General features: G+C 41.3%; 1 protein-coding gene across 1 annotated transcript; it reads right to left on the reverse strand.

Moving 5' to 3' along the window:
- Positions 1-4,653: 4,653 nt before the first annotated feature.
- On the reverse strand, positions 4,654-17,364 carry LOC137277842 (WAS/WASL-interacting protein family member 1-like). Its single transcript, XM_067809807.1, has 4 exons — positions 17,150-17,364; positions 8,262-8,355; positions 7,244-7,348; positions 4,654-6,825 (listed from the first exon to the last, which is right to left on the reverse strand). The coding sequence occupies exons 2-4, from the start codon at positions 8,353-8,355 to the stop codon at positions 6,761-6,763; spliced, it is 264 nt and encodes an 87-aa protein (XP_067665908.1). The 5' UTR covers positions 17,150-17,364; the 3' UTR covers positions 4,654-6,760.
- Between the last annotated feature and the right edge of the window lie 2,354 nt (positions 17,365-19,718).

A 19,718-nucleotide genomic window follows, 5' to 3' on the forward strand; every position in this document is an offset into this window, starting at 1 on the left:
CTACGTTGTCAGTCAAGCAGAGAGCTAATTAACTGACAATAGTTAGCGCATCATGGAATTGGCTCATGTTAATCACTGTATTCATCAGTTGATGATCGTCGACAATACAACGTCAGTCCTAAACTACTGACACACCACACCGGGATGAACTCGACCAAGTCGACGTTGTTCCAACAGACATGAAGCACCAGCTGTTATCAGCAGAGCGTGTTTTCAGTGATATACATCTTCTGCGTGCCGCCCAGATCTATATACTAGTATTTATTTCCTGAAATACGAGTACGATTCTCAATCTCAGAGCTTAACATCAGCATGGACATAACTCATTTTCAAAGTAGGGGTGAAGGTGTGTAGTTGCTTCATGGTCTGTAACCCCCTTGGATCCGTCAATGCTGGCGCTAATTCAGATTTCGTAAATTAGACCATCCGGTTATATTACCATGGCTGAAATTATATGTTGTCCTTTGCACAGCAGTCACACGCGGTTGCTGATGATAACTGGCTTTAAATTACAGCTAAATCAGTCCAAACTGTGGAAATGACATCCCTTTCGGTCGCCAAAGCTGCACTACAATTTCACCATATTTGAGGTCTGGCTTCTAGACCAGTGCCTCGTTGTTCAAAACAACCTTAGCTAAGATCAACCTTCAGCACTAAGGTTAGAGTTACGATCACCTTCAGAAAAAGATACGCCTGTTGCACAAAACAACCTTAGGGCAACCTTAACTTGGGCTCCAACCTTAGCCGTAACCTTAACCTGTGGATGCCGATTTTCTTTTTCAGGCGCACATTTTCATAAGGTTTGAAAAGTGAACGTTGTGCGAGAATTGCGCTAGCGTGGTCCTGGATCTGTGTACGGCTATAAAATTACACAGAAATGTAGAATATTTAATTTCTCATCTGTTGGTATAAATATAACTGCGACAACCTCAGGGATTTGAGAAATAGATACTGCTAAATGTTGTCCAAAACTTTTGTGTGCGTTAAAAATCATTAAATTTCTCCGTTTTCTTCGTGTACCAATAAAAGCACTCTGCTACGATTTTTTAAATTTATCATCTTTACGAAAAGTGTGAGCGAAGAAAATACAGCCTAATGTCAGAACGACATAAGTGTATATGAAATGGATTTATGTGTTAATGCACAACGTTATACGCTCAATATTAAAACTGGCACGCAATAAATGTCAAAAATGTATGCTCTTCTATGACGTATACAGGGAGATGATGCACGCATAAAGATAAGGGGACATAACCCCGCTATGCTTTACATCAGGTCAGTGTAACTAAGATCACATGGAGAGAATTTGCTGTGAATACGGACAGTATATTTTCGTAATGTTTTGTACACAGTGAACAAACCTATTCCAATACAAAGTTCCCCAATGTGAGCAGAGATGTTTTGTTAGTTTCACAGTTTGTAAGGAAAGATACCAATGTACTACATGAGAAATCGATTTGGATGGTAATACATAATTTAGTTCTTCGATTCCCAAATTCTCCTGTTTGTGTAGATGTATTTTGATTAATTTTACATCACTACTAACGGAGTAACAGACACATCTTCACATGTAATGACATTATATAATTATATAATGCAACATTTTAGTTGACGTCATGGCATGTTTTGTACATTTTGTGACGTCGGAAAAAGACGACACTGCTTTGCTGTATATATCTCACCTAATTTCCATAGAATATGTCAAAGGTCTCGGCTACTATGCCAGAATTCAACACACTTTAGACAAAACGAAATAGTGTCCTGAATATACCAACAATTAGACGGTTTTACCACGTATCTTATTGTGAGCAACACGTGCACCTGCCTGGCATCAATTTAGCGTAAATGATTATTCATTTAGGATATAAACATTTATGATTATGTTATTTCTCTTCATAGGAATGTAATGAAAGGTAAAAAGAGAGAACTATTAGATTGTGTACGTAAGGTTTGTCCAAATTAAGACATGACCTGTTATATATTCTTAAGCAGTTTTCGTATAAATATTGAGTTAGATATCCTAGTTGCTATCAAAATATGTTTCAGAACGTTTTTGACAAACAGGCACCTGGTCAAAATACGCAAAATATACATCACAATACTGAAAGTGCAATCGGAATGATATGAACATTGTGTTTACTCTTGTTCAACCGACCTTCACCTCAAAGAAATTGCCTAATATGTGCAACAATGTTGACGTGTGACATCACTACCCATGACCGATTTCTTTCAAAATGGCGGCTTTGCTGACAAGGGTACATTGGATTTTGCGAGGACTCTTGCCTTGATTCAGGGATCTTTTGAACATAAATATGAGATGTAAGTAATCAGAATTATTCTGAGTATCTGTGTTTTGTTATATGTTTTTATCGTTTTCAATGTAAATGACGGGAGAAGCCAGAAATGCCGATAAGTACCGTTGTCGTTCTGCTTGGTTTTACGTCAGTCATGGCGTCACGTTGCACGGAAACTTTGACACTTGCCAATGAATCATTAAATGATTGCATTGTATATTTTTTAAGTTGCTATTTCTTGCTGCGATACTCTTCAACTTAATATTCTAGGCGTACTTAACCATTGTAAGTAATGATTACACGCTGGATGCTGGAAAATTTCCGAAAATGCCACGTAGTGTAAAATCGGATTCTATCTTTGTTTACATTTTAAACGCACAGTCTTTCGAGCACCGCGTTCATTCCCGTTCGTTTTATGTAGACAGTTGGTGTTGGTGACAAAGACCATTTGTAATTTTATTCTATGATGTGTAGAGAATTCAATGATGCATTTGTCGCAGCAGACTATGAAGTATACGTGATATAATGGGCCTCTCAATATCGGCCTTGTCGAAACGTGATTTTGTAAACACTATCCAATATGGCGGAAAGAGCACTAAGTGTTTTTTCGAAAACATCCCAACCAATCCTTGGTTCATCGGCGACGTTTCAGAATTATCATAACTGGTTTTCATGAAAACTTGATATCAGTGATCATTAATATGCTATTTTTGACATTCCCATTTCTGTACACTCTCTGCTTCCTCAAAATAAAAGCAGCCGCCATATTCCCTTTCCAACCTTAGAGACGCTAAGGTTGGGTCGAACCAACCTTAGTTATCAACCGTAACTTAAGGTTAACCTTAGCTGAGGTTGTTTCGTGCAACGGGAGGCTAACCTTAGTAAAGGTCTAAGGTTGAAATCTTAGAGATAAGGTTGACCTTAGAGATAAGGTTGTTTTGAACAACGGAGCACAGCACAGTAAAGTGTAAAGCGTTCATACCGTCAATGTGATCCTACCTCCCATAACGTGACATAGACATACGGCAACCACTGAGCAAAGGTTAATGCATGCAATGGTTACCAAGCCGTTACATCGACAACAGATTATACCTATAGGAAATCAAAATTCATTTATCAAAGCACAATCAGATCTGTCCAGGATCTTGAAAATAAAGATGAGGGTAACGTGGTTTAGGCTTACACACAGCAAGGAACATGAACAATAAACTCAATGAATTTCTTGGCGCTTCATGAAAGCTCCTCTCGGAAATGTTAAATCCGCAACCGATAACAAAGTAATTGATACCAGTAAAAAACACCTAGTTATTAAGTTACAAAGGAATAACCCGGTCTGTTTTTGTTAACACGCTATGGAAAGAGTCCAAACTTTCGTCGAATTTGTGACCCTCCATATATAAAATATCGAATATATGTCCCAACAAAAACTTAGGTCAAATTCTGACAGGATCACTAGAACTGAAGGTCTGACAAAACAACGTTATTCAATGATTTTAAGAGGCAATATACCCATTGTGGACCTTTGATGTTAGGATATCTTCATGTAAACAAGTGAAAAGGCTGTTCAGGGTCAGCTGTCTCGTTATTGTCTTTGATATTGGCTGTGATTTACACAGTGACATTAAAACTGCATACTCATTTTGATGTAAATTCCTCGTTGTCAGTAATATACTGTCAGTGTTGGTTGCTCTTTAAAATACAAAACGGACAGGCATTTCCAGCAGTTCATCAAGATATCAGCAGTCGTCACTGATTATAAGACCATTTCTGTGTTTGACTCTCGTTAATTATCTCTTAGCTGTTGTACATTGCGTATCCCAAAATGTTCATGTCAACGTTTGTCATAAAAAATTAAAACCATACATGAAAAGTGCTCACAGAAAACGTTTCCACGAAATGCACTTGAAACGTGGAAACACGAGTAAAGACATCAACTATTACAGGCCACACCAAACTAATTGCTTCATTCCGAAATTTACGACATAAACGAAGATGAAAGAAATGCCATAAATGTCAGCCGTCAGCATTATACAGGCTTTACACATCATACGCATTTGGGGAATCGAACCCAAGCCATCGACACGTCTAGCGAACGCTTTAACCAGTGGGCTACCCCACCGCCCCGCACCGTTTTTAAATGATTGATATGTACATGTGTTATTACATTCATATACACTTCATGTCATTTTATGTTTCAGTTTTCCACATAACTGTATTTTTTTGTTACTTTGAAAACTTAAACTTAAAGGGCAAAAATACCATCGACATATTTGGGAAATTCCCACCTTAGTTGTGGCACCTTTGCCCAGTGTAATGGCCATTTCCAACTTGTTCCTAAAACCAAAGTCAAACAATTACATAAACGCCAGATACGCTTTATTGATCTTAAGACGTATAACCGCACATAAAGGTAACGGATCTCCACCAATACAACAGACTGACGGAAGATCGAGTGAACACGTCTGTTTAATTAGTGGTCCAGGATATCAAGCTCCTCACTGAGAAGAAAGCACGGTCATGACCACTCTGGCTATGCAAGGTAATGTAACATTACATTGTATGGTAATGTAGCAAGTTCACTGGATTGAGACACGGCTGGGGTAATTTCTTATGATGATTCTAACAACACGCAGTACCGTGTAATCACCAGATAGTGTAGGTTTTAATTCCCTTGGGCATTTTGGCATACCTACGTGTTATGCTAAGGCGTACGGGTGAAGTTTAATGGATAACTACCTGTCATATCTTCTTGATGCTTCTTATGGATCGACTCAGTATATGAAGCTAGAATTTCTACATCATTCTTGAAATTTCAAGTTAGTACCTAGATATTTAAAGATAATATACTAGAGGGAGAAAAATAACTGATCATAAGAAAACACAAGTGCTCCTATATTTTCTCGTTTTGTAGCGCACTGCTTGTGAAGAAACCTAGAACAAAATAAATGAACATTTGCGCTCTCAGGCGAACCCAGGTGCTGGGCTCAGTATGAGGCCTCTTATCACAATGGCGCAATAGGATGTGACTGTTATCATCTGCCTGAATAAACTAGAATAAAATAAATACCAACAGTGTACAACTGATATAATATTATTCACAACATGCATTGTTTGATTACATGTACAGGTCCGCAGTACAGAATTTGGATCATTGTATTTATAGAATTTAATACATGTTCTGTACATCTCTGAATGACAATGAATGAATCTGGAAATGAACCGCAGTAAGCAATAAAAACAATCCTCATCTTTAAATCACATGCCTAGATGCTTGTCCCTATTTGTATAAACAGGAATTTAATATATTTACCGTACCATAAAGATCAGCATACAACAGTTCATTTTGAAACGCTGAGACCGGGGTGACAGACTATTTAATGAAATACAGCTCCGTACTGAACAACAGCTGTTAAGGGATTGACATGAACACTTCGACAAAATGTTTCACCATATATAGAATGTTTCTAATACAGAACATTTCACACTTTTAATAACAATATGAACTTATGGTTTTGTGGGACTGTTACCTTCAAGCGTCTGAAAGTGTTTTAGTAGGACGTGGTGGTTTCTGCCAAGACAGCACGCCAGACTGTTTCCACATTGCCTTTATTGACAGCTGCCGCACATCCTTTCCAGTTCAGTCGAGTTTTCTGATACTGCTATTGACAACGTGCGTCAGTCAATAAAAATAATCCAAGGGTAGCAGCCATAAAATTTCCGAGTTCCGTGCTGGGATTCGAGCAAACGGACCTACTAATCCCATGTCCGGGCGCCTTGCCCACAAGGCCACATAGGTTAACCCCCTCAGCTAGGTGGCATGGTAACGATGTCATCTTTGGGATGGCTCCGCGCCATGCTACACAAGTACCAAACACTGTTACAACAGTTTCAGGTACAGACACGTACCTTTTGCCTCCATATCTTTTCTTTCGGAATCACGGATCAGGCAACACTTGAAAATCATCTTCCAATTTTGAAAACAACATTTCGAAACAGATTCTGTGTTTGCTTGTCATTTTACTATCCTTTGGCCCATTTCTGGTGTTCCCCGCCTAAACTAAACTCACATTACTGTCCTACCTTGACTGGATTTTGCATTTGTGCAAGCATTTGCTATAGCTTTATAGCCTCCTATATAGCCCAAATACTGCTGATGCGAGATTAAATTTGAAATGACAGTAAAAGAAAGATGGTGTGTGTTGGATTGGGTTAGTGTAGTATTCAGACGGGTAACGGGTGTACTTGGGGGCGCACCTTTTTATCAGAAATGGAAAGGACATTCAGTCCCAGTTTGAAATACCAATTGTCAACAGTTAGCCAGACCTTTAGTCCTTGCCACCCATAGCGTTTCAAGTGGAAATGCCTGAGTTGAAGCTACGTGTTGCTCCTTTAGAGAAGTTGGCCGTTCTTGCACATGAACATAAGCATCGCGAGCACGAACACGATGTAACGGGTTTAATGTGACGTCACAGTGCTGGAAGGGAGGGCCGCTGTCGTCTTGGGGGTGGTGGAGGAGGCGGACTTTCTCGAGCTGCAAAATAGAATACGAGAATTATTTAGAGAATTCGAACTCGAACCAGCATCCAGCAAGTTGTCAACACCAGCATAAAATCTAAGTCCCTCCGTAGCTTGTACATTTATCATCAGCTCTGCAATCAAGCACATTGCCTAAAGCAAATTAATTACTCAGTCCCAATTGTGCCAGATTAGACAGCGTCCACTGTAGTAACATATGCAAGACCATCATATCACGGCTAACATATAATTTAGTCTTGCAACTTAAACACTCAAGAATGTAATAATAATTTAACATAAATATAGGAACATTCTTATCAATATCAAGGCGGGCCATGCCACAAATGGCTCGTGAGGTAGGATCCCCACCTTCACCATGACGAGCGAATGCTTAATATATGAAAAAGAAAACATAAATAGAGGATGTGACGTACGTTGCTTGGCAACAAGGGCGCTTGGGTATGTCTTCTTGCATGGTGTGTAGGGCTCGGGAAACGGCAACTCGAGGATTCCGTGAAATCTAAACCTAGCTTCGAAATCTGAAACAGCAAGGATCAGTATCATGTTAGTTTGTACTTGTACGTGTCCGAAGCTAAATCAAGTAGAGATGTTCAGGGTCCACTTGCACAAAGCGATCTTTGGTCATGATAACTCTCACACTGTAATATAGACTTCTAAAGATGGTTTTAGAGATTTCTTTGTGCAAGTGGGGTCTGATTTTATTAAGCTGTTGATTGTTTTCTGACTTCACACCTTGCAAGCTGCGATATGATTTGCAGTGTTTTGCTGTTGTCAATAAGACTTACAGTGTTTTCACTGCTATCAATAAGACTTACAGTGTTTTCACTGCTATCAATAAGACTTACAGTGTTTTCACTGCTATCAGTAAGGTGTTTTTGCTGATATCAAGAAGACTTAAGATGATTACACTATGCCACTTAGAAAGTGGTCAAATGCAACATATGTCATATTTGGGATTTCACTTTCTCAGACTTAAGATGTTTTCGCTGCCATCAATAAGACTTTCGGTGTTCTCGCTGCTACCAGTAAGACTTACGGGGGTTTCGCTGCTACCAATAAGACTTACGGAGGTTTCGCTGCTATCAATAAGACTTACGGGGGTTTCGCTGCTATCAATAAGACTTACGGAGGTTTCGCTGCTACCAATAAGACTTACGGAGGTTTCACTACCACCAATAAGACTTACGGAGGTTTCGCTGCTAACAATGACTTACAGTGTTGTCGCTACCATCGATAAGACTTTCGGTGTTCTCGCTGCTACCAATAAGACCTACGCAGGTTTCGCTGCTACCTGTATGACCTACGGAGGTTTCGCTGCTAACAATACGACTTAAAATGTTTTCGTAAATGATTAAAAAAAATAACTTACCTAAATTAGGACAGAGAAGGTAAGCACTGTTCTAGTTGGACTGATGACATTGTTAGATTTACCTGATATATCTGGCACAGATCTAGAGGGTATCCTACGTGTTCTCTCGGGCAGCGGCGGTGGAGCAGTAGAATTCACCGACAGTAGCTGGGCCATCTGTAAAGTTTGTTGCCATTATATTATTTGTTAATCAAAGCTGTACTTCCCAGTATTTCACCTGCATAATAACCAGACTGAACCAGACACCCAGTGACTAAGTCACTGAGCCTGGCCATCCGATCCCGTTAGTTGCCTCTTACGACAAGAATGGGTTACTGAAGACACAGTAGTGTACACTGCAATATTTCAGCAATATCACGGCGGGGGACATTGTATACCTGCAGTTGATCCAACCAGCGTGACGTACGAGCGCTTTAAACTTCAGCGTCTGAGAATAGCATAATTTGTCCTAAGCCACCCGGAGTTGTTCAGGCTCCCTGAGTTGGTACTGACGTCATCGAATCGTATCGTCACATGGTTGGAAAAGCATTAAACAACAACGAAAACAAAACATCTCAAACGCATTACGTCTTTGCGTTGCTGCAAATTCCGGAAATACTTATGAATGCACTTAAAGGTCACATGCAACCAAACAATCAAACATAATTAAAACACATTTATCACTTATTCATGGCATATGTTGTTCATTGCTGCTTTTAAAAAAACAAATAAACAAACTTATAAGCGTACAGTTGCGATTCAAAAGTGCAATTTTGTTGTACTTGGGCTTATTTCCCCCGAAACGAAGCCCTCGGGAGACCGAACCCAGTCATAGCGGGTGGATATGCACTCAAGGGTAACGACGGCTTCCGATTGTCTGTTTCATTTGCTGATATGCTGAGGGTTCATTGTGTGTACAGAAAGATGATCTGTTTGATGGGCATTTTAGAAGTATAGCCAATCACAAGAAAGTAAGATTCTCTATGGATAACAACTTCTTTTTGTGTACTTGATGCGACGTTTCAGAATGGATTCATATACTGTTGTCAAACAAAATCATATACACTAAAAGAAGTCGTTATCCATGAAGAATGTATATAGAGATGTTGGGTTTGGAAAATACATGTTCTCTGAATTTGGGCTCGATCCAATCAAAAATCATGTCAGTAGAGATGGTAAACTACTGCGTGGCTGGAATCTGTCATTTGTCCAAGTACAAAGCAGGACTTAGAACTGACAAGAGTTTGCAAAAGGTTTCCGTCAGATCCAGTCATCCGAAAAAAATGAATGTAGTTTGTTTGCAACCCACAGACATAAAAACATGTCATGTGTATCACACGTACCTAATTACATAATGTGGCAGACACGGGACTCGGGTGCAGGAGTCATAAATCAACTTATTTTCTTTATGTCGTATAGTCTGATAGGTGTTAAGTTCAAATTGCACGTGGTCAGTGATTGAAGATGTAGATTGCATGTTGTCTTTAGCAGACAGGCAGGCAGGTGTGAATAAACCAGACACTGAGCTTTCTCTGTGACAGAGACTGCTTACCACAATCAACAAGTTTTTTTTACGTAACGAGGTGTTTATTTAATTGTTTGCGTACACAACCAAGATTAGACTACTGCTGAATTGGCATTTTTTATGATTTGTTTCGGTAAGTGCATACCGAAAGGTACCAGAATCTGCAAAGCTGTGTTTTAAGTTGTATGTGACCTTTAAACGAAATATAAGAATTCCGGAAATACTCATGAATGCACTTAAACAAACAATAATGAGCGTTTGCTCGACACCGATTCAAAATCAGAATGGAATGTCCTTACTCATAGTGTTTGAGAATATGTAGTTAAGATAAAATGTTTAAATTGAGAAATATTTAATAAATAAGGGTGACATGTGTTGCAAGTTGCTTACAGGACATGTTACTCATCCGTGTTACTACCAAGGCAACTAAAGCAACCAGGATTCAAGTGTTGTATCCATGGGTATTCGGCAGAATATCTATCTTTAAACCATGACTCATGTCTTACATGAGATTTTCCCGTAAGATGTTTTTAGACTGGTGTGTTATATAAGGCCCCCATGTCATTCCGACTGCAATCACCACAGAGAAAGTCTCCCGTCCGTCCTGTGCTCTTGACTCTATTGGTAGCTGTTTACCTTGAACACGGAAACGGTTCATCGTCACATGCTTAGGGAGAATCACTCTGATCTCGTAACAAGTATACAGCATATAGAAGAGGTGGTCGACAAACTGGTGCAGTTTGGAGTGCTTGCTTGTCTCGTGAAAGTTGATATCATTGAGAAACCAGCCTTTTGATTAGGTCAGAGAACTGCTGCCCATGTTACCTACACGGGGCCCTCAAGCTTACACCCTCTTCTGCAAAGCACTGGAGGAAAGCAGGGAAATACGGACAAGACAGATTATCCTCATTGTCGTGTGGCCTTGGAAGCTGATGTGAGTGGACATCAAGACCTGTGTATGAACACTACCTGGAAATGAATTCACTGAACCGGTTCAACGGAACAGGTCACGTGTTTGAGGCAATGTTACATTTTCATTCGCATCCATGGGTGCTAAATCCATCACCAGTTTTTGTAAGTTCATCCCTCGGTGTAACATTGGCCATATGCTAGTATCAGTGTAACAACGGTCATCTGCGAGTATCGGTGTAACATTAGCCACCTGCTATAGTATCGGTGTATCATCGGCCACCTGTTATAGTATCGGTGTATCATCGGCCACCTGCTACTATTGGTTTATCCTCGGCCACCTGCTAGAATCGGTGTAGCATCGGCCATCTGCTAGTATCAGTGTAACAACGGTCATCTGCGAGTATCGGTGTAACATCGACCATCTGCTATAGTATCGGTGTATCATCGGCCACCTGCTATAGTATCGGTGTATCATCGGCCACCTGCTAGTATTGGTTTATCCTCGGCCACCTGCTAGAATCGGTGTAGCATCGGCCATCTGCTAGTATCAGTGTAACAACGGTCATCTGCGAGTATCGGTGTAACATCGACCATCTGCTATAGTATCGGTGTATCATCGGCCACCTGCTATAGTATCGGTGTATCATCGGCCACCTGCTAGTATTGGTTTATCCTCAGCCACCTGCTAGAATCGGTGTAACATCGACCATCTGTTATAGTATCGGTGTATCATCGGCCACCTGCTAGTATTAGTGTAACATCGGCCACCTGCTAGTATCGGTGTAACACCAGCCACTTGCTAGTATAGGTGTAGCATCGGCCACCTGCTAGTACTTGTTTATCCTCGGCCACCTGCTAGAATCGGTGTAACATCGACCACCTGCTAGTCTCTCAGATCTGCAAAACATGCCTCTTTCACCTTCGTTCCATCAGTAACATCCGTCCCTATCTCAGTGGATGCTACCCATGCCTAGGTCAGAGTCCTCGTAGCCTCAAGATTGGGTGATTGTAACTGTGTGTTGTTTGGCATTCCTCAGAAACTCTGTGACAGGCTCCAGAAAATCCAAAACACTGTCCGTATCAATTATCGGCTCCCTATACGCTGCCATATCAAGCCAGTACTGAAGGAACTCCACTGGTTATCTTTCAAAGCCAGGATCGACACTGTGCCTGGCCTAGCATGGTCTCGCTCCCTAGTATAACATCTTATCATGATACTCCAGCTCGCGCAGTCTTCGTTCCAACAGCCAGGATCTGCTCACTGTGCCCAGCTTCAGGCTGAAAACGTTTGGACAGCGGACTTACACACACGCAGCCCCTAATCTCTGGTACTCTCTTCCTCATGAAATCAAAACTATTGATAATTTTGACTTGTTCAAGTCCATGTTTAGAACCCACTTCTTCCAGAAGTATCTCCCTTAATGTGCTGTAGTACCACTTCTGCACATATGTACATACTTGACTCTGTAGTGCCTTCAGCATGTCTATCGGGGCACATAGTATCGGTGTAACAGCTTGCACTTGCTACTATCGATGTAACATCGGCCACCTGCTAGTATCGGTGTAACATTGTCACCTGTTACTATCTGTGTAACATCGGCCACCTGCTTCTATACATACTCACCCGCTCTTCTCGGTATCCTATCCTAGAATATTACGTAAGCACAGATAACGCAAACGCACCCATTATGGGCAGGCCAACGCGTTCAGGTCTCACGGAAAGTGTTGACAAGTGGTTTCAAGTGAATATCAGTTGCCAGCTTGAAGCATTCGGTATCAAAGGCTACAAAGCTTGACACAAAGAGGAAGCTTCTTATCGAGCTGTAAGCCCTCAGCTTTTCTCTTGTTTTTGTCCTTGTCAACTTAATGTGCAACGTTTATTCAATTGAACATAAAAAGAACAAAAACTACACTAAGATAATCACGAAAACGCGATATGTTCTTTAGTCAGTATACCGGTTCTCAGAAAAAATATTGCAATACGTATCGTTGAAAAGCATATCGCAACATGCCGTTATACTGGTAATATCGTGGCGTCGCACAATTAAGGGTATCAGCAGAAGCTAGCTACCACATCGCTGGTAGGTTATCATCAGAAGTCATACACAAAAAAAACCCAACTTCTCTTAGTGGAAGGGTTTCAGAACTTTAGGTTCAAGGTAGATTTTCACTGAGGATATAGACGCCTTCCATCTTTTGCCAGGAGTGTGAGTTGCAGGTGGCGAGAAGGTGGAGGGTAGATCGTAGGCCGGTGGCAGATAGTAGCGAGTTGATGGCGGGCTGCTAGCGTGATAGTGGAAGGTTGATCGCGGGCCGGAAGCGAGACAGTGGAGGATTGAATCATCACAGGTCCGAAGAAAAATACCGGAGGGTTGATTGCAGGCCAGTAGCGAGATTGTAGGGGACTGGTCGCTGGTGAAGGGTTGAACTCGTGCCAGAAGCGAGATAGTGGAGGGTTGAATCACAGGTCGGTAGAGAGATAGCGGAGGGTTGATTGCGGACCGGTAGCGAGATTGTGGAGGGTTGATCACAGATCGGTAGCGAGATTGTAGAGGGCAGATCGCAGATCGGTAGCTAGGTAGTGAAGGTTTGATGGCTTGTCTGTAGTAGCGAGATTGTGGAGGGTTGATCACGGGTCCGAGGTGAGATTGCAGAGGGTTGATCGCGGGCCGGTAGCGAAATAGTGGAAGGTTGATCACGGAACAGTAGCGAGGTATTGGAGAGCTGATCACGGATCGGCATGTATAGAGGGCATGCATATACACAGGGATTACTCTTCCTTTGTAATGTCATTTGCTTATAAATAGTGAACTCCTCGGGAAACTGCATTTTCGATACTAGTATACATTAATAAGCATTATGACGCTCAATAACACGTATAGTGTTATATCAGACATTTGCACGAATTCAGCTTGTACTTCCCGGCCCAGCTGCAGAAAACGTAGCTCCATCCTTTCCGCCACCGTCCTCGATTATAATGGACATGACGTATGTTACCGTATTTATCATAACAGAACTGACAAATAATATACTGTAGATAAGAAACCAAAGTTGCCGATCTGGCAGCGGGCGTTGGAATTATAATATCTTATGTAATAAAAAGAAGAAGAAAAGAAAATCAACTGCAAAAATTGGGAAAATGCAAATAGTACAACAAAAGAAATCATGCCACAACTGACAGTAGCTCAACACCACAACGCCACGACGCCACGACGCCATATGCTACATGTAGACAGGAGACTCGGCTTCTGTCGTAGCCTAGATTTTCCACGTATTACACAGCAACACGCATGTCTTTCGTACACAGACGGACACCGGTGTCGAGATGTGACTAACACGGATCCGGTTACAATTCCAGGGGATCACAGGCTTTCACGGATCAAAATTTACCAAAGTTAACCTTATCTTAAATGCCGTAATATAACGTTTCACTAAGGTTACGTTAGTGACTTACGATCACCTTAGTGTTTTGTGAAAGGAGGTCCAGGACAGTAAAGGCTCATACTGGGTCGTCACTTGCGTGGTAGACACCACGGCCACCTCTACGGCTGTAGTAATACCACAGAATTGAAGCCCAGACAGCGAGGATCGCTGTCGCCAAGGACTGACCAGTATCATCGGTGGAGACCTTCAGTGATGTCAAGGATTCGGGGTATGGCCATGCACACCACCAGTGGAGACGGTTTAGAGAGGAGCCACACGTCTCCGTACAGACGCCGTGTTTACAGACGAAACTGGATACAGGGCGTGCACATGTTTGGTTGCAGGGGTGTAATGATGTTGGTCGCCATCTCCCATATCGGAACAGCAGACTTGCTACACGTCCGGGGCACAGCGCTACACTTCGTTACACGCATCATGCAACATGCCAACGTCATTTTTTCAACATGACAACAACCGATTTCACATGACAATACTGACAACAGCCTTCTTGTGAAGCACAACATCACTGCCATGACCCCAAGTGTCTCCACATCTAAACTCCATCAAACATTTATGGGTTTAGACTAAAATCATCCCATTTAGATACTAACCACTCCCTTTAGACTTCAATCATACCCTTTTAGACTATAAAGTTCCCCTTAGACCCCAACCATCCCTTTTAGATTCCAGCCATCCCCTTTAGACCCCAACCATCCCCTTAAACCTCCAACCATACCTTTAGAACCCAACCGTGCCCTTAAACCTCCAACCATACCTTTAGACCCCAACCATCCCCTTAAACCTCCAACCATACCTTTAGATCCCAACCATCCCCTTAAACCTCCAACCATACCTTTAGACTCCAACCATCCCCTTAAACCCCCAACCATACCTTTAGATCCCAACCATCCCCTTAAACCTCCAACCAAACCTTTAGACCCCAACCGTCCCCTTAAACCTCCAACCATACCTTTAGAACCCAACCGTGCCCTTAAACCTCCAACCATACCTTTAGACCCCAACCATCCCCTTAAACCTCCAACCATACCTTTAGACCCCAACCATCCCCTTTAGACTTTAACCATCGACGTTAGATTCCAGCCATCCCCACTAGACCCCTTCCGTATCCTTTAGAATCCAATCTTCCCAACTGGACCACAACTATCCCTTTTAGACACCAGCCATCCCTTTAGACGTAACCATCCACATGAGACCCCTACCATCCCCTTTAGAATCCAGCCATCTCCTTTTGGCCCTAGTCATCTCCTTTAGACTTCAATCGTCCCTTTTAAACTCAAACCATCCCCTCTGGATTCCATTCATCCCTTTCAGATTGCAACCATACCCTTTAGGCTCCAACCACACTTCTTTTGACGCCTACCAACCCTTTTAGAAACCATCGACAGCGTTTAGATCCGAGCCATCCCCTTAATAGTCCAACCGTCCAAGTCGGACCCAGCCATCCACTTTAGACTCCAAACATTCCATTTGGACCCCAGTCAGCTCTTTAGTTTCCAACCATCGACTTTAGACACGTACCAGCATCCTCATTTAAGACTCCATAAACCATAAACCCGCTTTGCATTCCAACCATCTCAGTTAGACTTAAACCATTTCCTTTAGACACCAACAACCCCCTTTAGACACCAGCCATCCCCTTTAGATTCCAACCATCTCAGTGAGACTCAAACCATTCCCTTTAGACACCAACGGCCCTCTTTAAACACCAGCCATCCCCCTTCAACAGGATGGTTGGCGTTTAATGACATCTTACACGGTTTGACGTACGTATGAAATCGAACTTACTCTTTCATAATGATTTTAAAGGTACTATACGATCTCATAACGAATAGGTTTTAAGAAAGAGTTTGATTTCAAACGCCCGTGAGACCCAGACAGATATGTTCAGATCAATGTCAACCCAGAGTTAGGGACCTTTGCATTAAATGCATAAATAATAGTCTATATTTTTTTCGTCACTAATTACGTGATAAACGAACTGAATTATGATTATTAATTATCAATACATACAGATGGAAATTTCAGAAGCTTACTGTAATAGAACTGATCAATGGGTGCAGTGTCTGGAAAATGTAACCCAAGGCACCACCTGTTACAGAACCTACAGCACAAGCATATTGACTATGCAAGCATATACTGTTTACTCAAAATCTAATCTCATCAAACGATGATAATCCTGGTCGGGGTGTCATATGTTTACATACAAGTCGCATGTTCATGTGAAGCACCTCACTTTAAAGTGACACGTGCATACCTATGGGCTCTGTTTCTACCGTTTTCTATTCTCCCTAGTATATGTGCCATGACCGAGCAGACTCACACGAACGATGCAGTCTGCTTACTTTGTAGGGCTTTACACTGCCTCTGATGAGTCGATCGTTGGAAAACGCGCTCTTTTTCAGCCAGGCAGTATATTCACACAATCCAGTCATGCACAAACGGGTTCATTCATTCCTCGTTCACTGAGCACACAGAGCTGTGTCCCAGATAAACAATTAGTACATTTAGTAACTGTGCGCTGTAGTCACTTATAATCAGTTGGAGAAGAAAATCGGGAGAGGGGGTCGAGTTTGGGGTTCTAGAGCTCTGCAGTGAAACCCACAAGGGGTGCCAGGCCCAAGTAACTGTGCTTTTGTCAATTAAGCCATATCCTGTTGTTGCTGCATGTTATATACTGTGGAATATCGGAGCTTGGTTTCTCCAGGAATTATATTCCATTGCACATGATTGGCACCAAATGTACAAAATGTAGTCTGTCTAACAGTCGCTGAACCACATTATCTCCCCTTCCTAACATTCCTGCAATGCTCATCTTCCCCTTCCTAACCATTCCTGCTCAAGAACTAAATGAAGCAAGTCTAGTTTTCCCAATGTCTTCAATTTCTCATCTGACTGGGGCCCCTTTTCAATTTAAATGAGTTTATTTGTTACTGTCAAAATTATATATATTCAGAGAGTTAGCGTTAGTCTAAGGTTCACATGCCAAAGGCATATATTCCACAGGAGTATACATGCCGGGGACGTCTTGAAGATATGGCGAAAGTGACATCACAATCTTGTACAGTTAAACGGATGACTGGTTTTACTCACCTTGTCAATATATAATATTCCGACTGTCCTTCACGTATCCTATCCCAACACCGGTAAGCTCATTATGAAACTGGATTAATTTGTTTCAATATATATGTCCCAGGTTTCCTAAACAGTGTGTTGCTGTGTGGCACATTTCCCCGCGATAGCAATGTACAAACGCATGTGCAGTGTAGATATACAAGTCTGAATATACGCCGACCAGGAAGTAATATATGATATCGCATTATCAATGACAACGTGAATAAGCCAAAGGCGTACGTTAAGAATCTCAACCATACTCTCGATGGGGGCTAAATGACCGGAGGGCTGGCGTGGGAAGGTGTAGAAGCAACACTTCTTAGGTTGCATGGTCGAACAGAAAGACGAGGCGAGACTATATATGGTGTTTAGTGAACCGGCACAAACTGAAAGTCGTCTACGTGTGACGTAATTTTATAGAACGATGGATAGGGGATTTGCATGTGTTCCTGGGCCGAGGCTGTTCCCGTGAAAGAGGAAGTACTGAGTCCTAGTTTGATTAATTGGCCCCTGGTGTCGTTATTTATAATGTATTAATCACGACAGGTTCTTGCTGGGTTGGGCAAATAGATTGTAAAGAGCAATTATTCATTAACTTATATCTTTAAAGGGGCACTAATGCGGAGCAATTTCCGTGGACTGGTGTAAACTTTTGTTATTGTTTTTCTCCCGTGAGTACCCGGATGATATCCCAGAATTCGTGACTGGTTCGTGACCTCTGCTGCGCAGTCCGTAGGCGCAACTGATAGTTTAATTATAGACAGATCAACTGAGGTGAAGTCATTTTTTACTTCATTACAAATGTATTATGAAAACAAATTAAACACTTTGAAGGTTAATCATCTGCCAGTGGTAGAAATGGTAAAAAACTATTAGGACGGAAAAAAAACGAAGCCAATGTACGTCTCTATATTTTGCCTCTTAACCCTAATTAGTTTATTGTCATATTTGTATGATTCTGAAAATTAATATAAGAACACACGATCTGCTTATACTCATAGTAAATTTCTAACATAACAGCAACATTTATACATTGTATAGATTGCCAATGTGAATCCTATTTCACACACATACGCGATCTAGTGCCTGTTTTCTGTCATACAGATTCTGCTGAATGCTACAACAAATAAATTAAAACAAAATGCAAATAATGAATGTAAAACAGACTAATTTTATAGCAACAATGTCAGGCTACTACCTTGTTCAGGAGTGTATCCATCAATATCCACGTAAAAGAAATCGTATTCCATTCATCTGCAGCTGGTAAATAATCCTGCTCTGTGTCGCGTGTCTTACAACTGTCTCATTTGCGAAAAAGTAACACATCGTTTCACGTCTTTCACACTGGTGAAAACCAGATAAACCTCTCATTGGTCTCCCAAGATAGCACACCTGGCAACTAATTGTTGGATGCCCACTATTCTAAGTAATTTAATTAACCAATAATGAGCAATCAATCAATCAACGCAAGGGTGGATAATTCTTTGAAGGGAGGATGTTGTTTTTGCACTCACACTTTACGACAGGGTGTTGTCATCTACACACACTGCCTTTTGACAAATCCGCTAGAAGATAAAAGTAATTAATCAATCAGTGTGTTATCGGTTAATCCTTTGATCGATGTTTGCTTTTGTAACTCAGCTGATAAAACCTCTTGCATCACTTACATGCACATATTACATAACATACAATACATTTGCCATTACAGACCTTAATTTATAATGTTGAGTATTTACTCCAGACAGGAGAAATGCCAAATGGGAACCTTTCTTGAGTAACCGAAGTGGTGTTACTACTAATTATACCTGTTAAAAAATCATTAATTGACCATCCAGGGAATGATGACAAATAATACGTGTATTTACACCATCAAGCGCGAGTTACAGCAAGGAAGATGTAATCTCTGTGTCGCATGCAGCCTGAAAACACTTATGGGCCGAAACTGTTTTGAGGATACCAACGGAATTTCGTTACATAAGGAATACACACTGGCATTTGCTGTGTACTTTGGTAAATATGGGAAATAAGGGTTTTTTTACGTAAGAAAATTTTCAGATTTCTCTACCAAAGGCAAAGTCATCGTTTTTTGTTTACGAATTCAAATAAATCAACTGTGTGTTTTTATTATCATAAATAAGAAACCATTGTAGCTACCATAGCTACCAAAATTTACGTATGATATTTGCTATCACAGCTCAACCAACACTCAAAACTACCTAAATATAAAGCTTTGCAATCTTCCGTACTGAAACAAATGGCTTGCTGCGTGCCTGTAGACATAATATTTTCATGTAACATGATTAAATATCGAGGTTAAAAACGCAGAAATAGGATCAAATTAGATCAGTAACTATACCATCCAAGCATCCGAAAAGTACTACACTGCTGGGATATTTGGTTACGATCGGACAAGGAATACCATGGATATTTTTAAACAAATGGCATATGATGGGCATCCGGCCTCCTGACTGTTTAGGTGAAAAAATTCTGCTAATATGGACAGGAGCCCAGTTCCTTTGTCCGTCACGGTCGAAGGAGCGGGCGCTGA

Source organism: Haliotis asinina, chromosome 3, assembly GCF_037392515.1.
Source record: "Haliotis asinina isolate JCU_RB_2024 chromosome 3, JCU_Hal_asi_v2, whole genome shotgun sequence".
In the NCBI taxonomy this organism is placed as follows: Eukaryota; Metazoa; Mollusca; class Gastropoda; order Lepetellida; family Haliotidae; genus Haliotis; species Haliotis asinina.

Coding starts and splice junctions, on each gene's coding strand:
- LOC137277842 (XM_067809807.1), bottom strand. CDS start 8,355: ATGGCCCAGCTACTGTCGGTGAATTCTACTGCTCCACCGCCGCTGCCC. Junction 7,349..8,261: donor ATCTGTGCCAGATATATCAG/GTAAATCTAACA, acceptor TTGCTGTTTCAG/ATTTCGAAGCTAGGTTTAGA. Junction 6,826..7,243: donor CGCCCTTGTTGCCAAGCAAC/GTACGTCACATC, acceptor TCTATTTTGCAG/CTCGAGAAAGTCCGCCTCCT.